Source organism: Benincasa hispida, chromosome 3 (assembly GCF_027475165.1).
Source record: "Benincasa hispida cultivar pf3 chromosome 3, pf3_genome.v1.1, whole genome shotgun sequence".
NCBI classification, from domain to species: Eukaryota; Viridiplantae; Streptophyta; class Magnoliopsida; order Cucurbitales; family Cucurbitaceae; genus Benincasa; species Benincasa hispida.
The window spans coordinates 14,358,526-14,360,574 of record NC_143480.1 but is presented as its reverse complement, the minus strand read 5'-3'; the positions used below and the strand labels follow the sequence as shown (position 1 = coordinate 14,360,574).

General features: G+C 34.9%; 1 protein-coding gene across 1 annotated transcript; it reads left to right on the top strand.

Annotated features, from left to right (window-relative positions):
• The first annotated feature begins 613 nt into the window (after positions 1-613).
• LOC150037042 (uncharacterized) lies at positions 614-1,718 on the top strand. The gene is made up of 2 exons (XM_090311858.1): positions 614-721; positions 1,353-1,718. The coding sequence occupies exons 1-2, from the start codon at positions 614-616 to the stop codon at positions 1,716-1,718; spliced, it is 474 nt and encodes a 157-aa protein (XP_090167984.1).
• Positions 1,719-2,049: the final 331 nt, after the last annotated feature.

Here is a 2,049-nt window from a genome sequence, read left to right as displayed (position 1 = left end):
AAGTTTTTATAGATTTAAATAATTAATTAATTTATAAAGAGTTATAGTATTAATGAAATTGATTAAAATCTATAACCTAGATTGCATGCAAACATAGGTCCATTTTTTTAAATGGTTTAAAATTGACTTATGTTATTTTTAATGAGATTAGGAATAGGTTAATCTTTTTAATTTGTTTTAATAGGATTAAAATGAATTTCAACAAAAAATAAATTTATAAAATAACTGCTCATAAGGGACCTTTGTCTAAGGAAGGTTCTGTCTAAGAGTGGATATTTAAGCTGGCGGAAACTGAACATCTCCACCTAGGAACCGACCTGAAAGGTGAATTGGGCAAATATTTTATAAGCATGCAATAAATGATTGATTTTATTAAAAGGTTTAATAAATGAAATCAACTATTGTTTAAATTTTTCAATATAAATATTATATTAAGCAAATTTAAAGGACTTAGAAAAGTCATTAGCCAGGGTTTTAACTAAGTATAATAAAATTCTAATACAATATTAGAAAACTTTAGTGGGAAGAAGTTGGTATATATGATATATCAAACTTCAGCTCCCACATCCCCAAGAGTTCACACCGTGAGATTCATGCTCAGTTTCGTATCGCCATGGGAGCAGCCTCCCCTTGGAGAGTATTTACATGGGTCAATAACAAGGTGAATGGGGAAAGTATACCATGTCAACGTATCCCACAATCTCCACCATTAGGTTGCACTGTGAGATTCCTATGGTCCACCTGCATGTCATCCTAAAGCGACCATCCTTTCAGAGGCCTCATCATAGAGGTCGAAACAATGCAAACTCCAGCAATAGATAAAGTTTCTTAGGTTAATCTTCAACAGTTCTTTCCCTTTGGTAACCTGTTGAAGCGTACCTCTGAGATCCAAAAATGGGAGGACCACACTTACGAGATGAATTAAGTAGTTAATGAATCCTTAACCGAAACAACGATAGCTAAAAACTATAGGAATGAGAGTTATTATGGTATTATTGATTGGCTGAGAATGTCTGAATTCAAGGGAGAAGTAGCTGATCACCCTTTGGTGGCTATTGCTCTAAACCTCTGAAGTATCATTGCCAAAAAAAAAAAAAAAAAAAATTGAAATCAATAGTTTAATTAGGGTTCTATGATTGCATGCGTTTTTGCTAAATTGACTGGATAATTATGTAATGGGTTATGACAAAGATAACTAATAAGGTCAATTGATTGTTATATGTTTTAGCAGGTCTTCCACAATCATATCTTTGCTTAAAAATAAGAAATTAATCCATGAAATCTATGCGACATGGAAATCTAACTTGAATATGATTCTGGTTATTAATGATCTGTGATTTGTCTTGACGAAGGAATGCCCTCAAATTCCCGCTCGAAATGCATCTCAAGTGTTGAAGGATGCTTATGACCATTTGATGAATGCCAATGATAAGCCCCGAGTCTACATCTTGGCAAATCTGTCTGACATTCTTACCAAGAAGCATGAGGCTATAATGACTACACGTCAGATCATGGAGTCCCTCCAGGAGATGTCTGGACAACTGTTCCCTCGAATCCGACACGAGGCCCTCAAGTACATTTATAATGTGCGCATGAAAGAGAGCCAATCAATGAGAGAATATGCTCTTGATTTAATGGTCCATTTCAATGTCGCTGAAATGAATGGTGCGGACATAAACGAGCAGAGTCAGTTGCTCTTTATTTTAGAATCTCTTTAAAAAAGTTTTCTTCAGTTCCACAGCAATGCGGTAATGAACAAAATATAATACAATCTGGTTACCCTTCTAATCGAGTTACAGACTTTTTAGTCTCTTATGAAAGTTTTACCAGTAGAAGGAGAGGCAAATGTTGTCCATTCTAAAAAGTTCTATAAGGGTTCATCCTCTATAACTAAGTCGTTCCTTCGACTTCTGGTACTAAGAAGATCTAGAAAACGAAATGAGGGAAGAAGAAGGATCCTGCTACTGGCAAAGGCAAGGGAAAAGCTAAGATTAACAAGGGAAAATGCTTCCACTGTAATGTGGATGGTTATTGGAAACACAATTGCCT

Excerpts from the sequence above, each read along its gene's own strand:
- LOC150037042 (XM_090311858.1), top strand. The coding sequence starts at position 614 with ATGGGAGCAGCCTCCCCTTGGAGAGTATTTACATGGGTCAATAACAAG. Across the intron at positions 722-1,352 it reads CTCCACCATTAGGTTGCACT|GAATGCCCTCAAATTCCCGC; the intron begins GTGAGATTCCTA and ends GTCTTGACGAAG.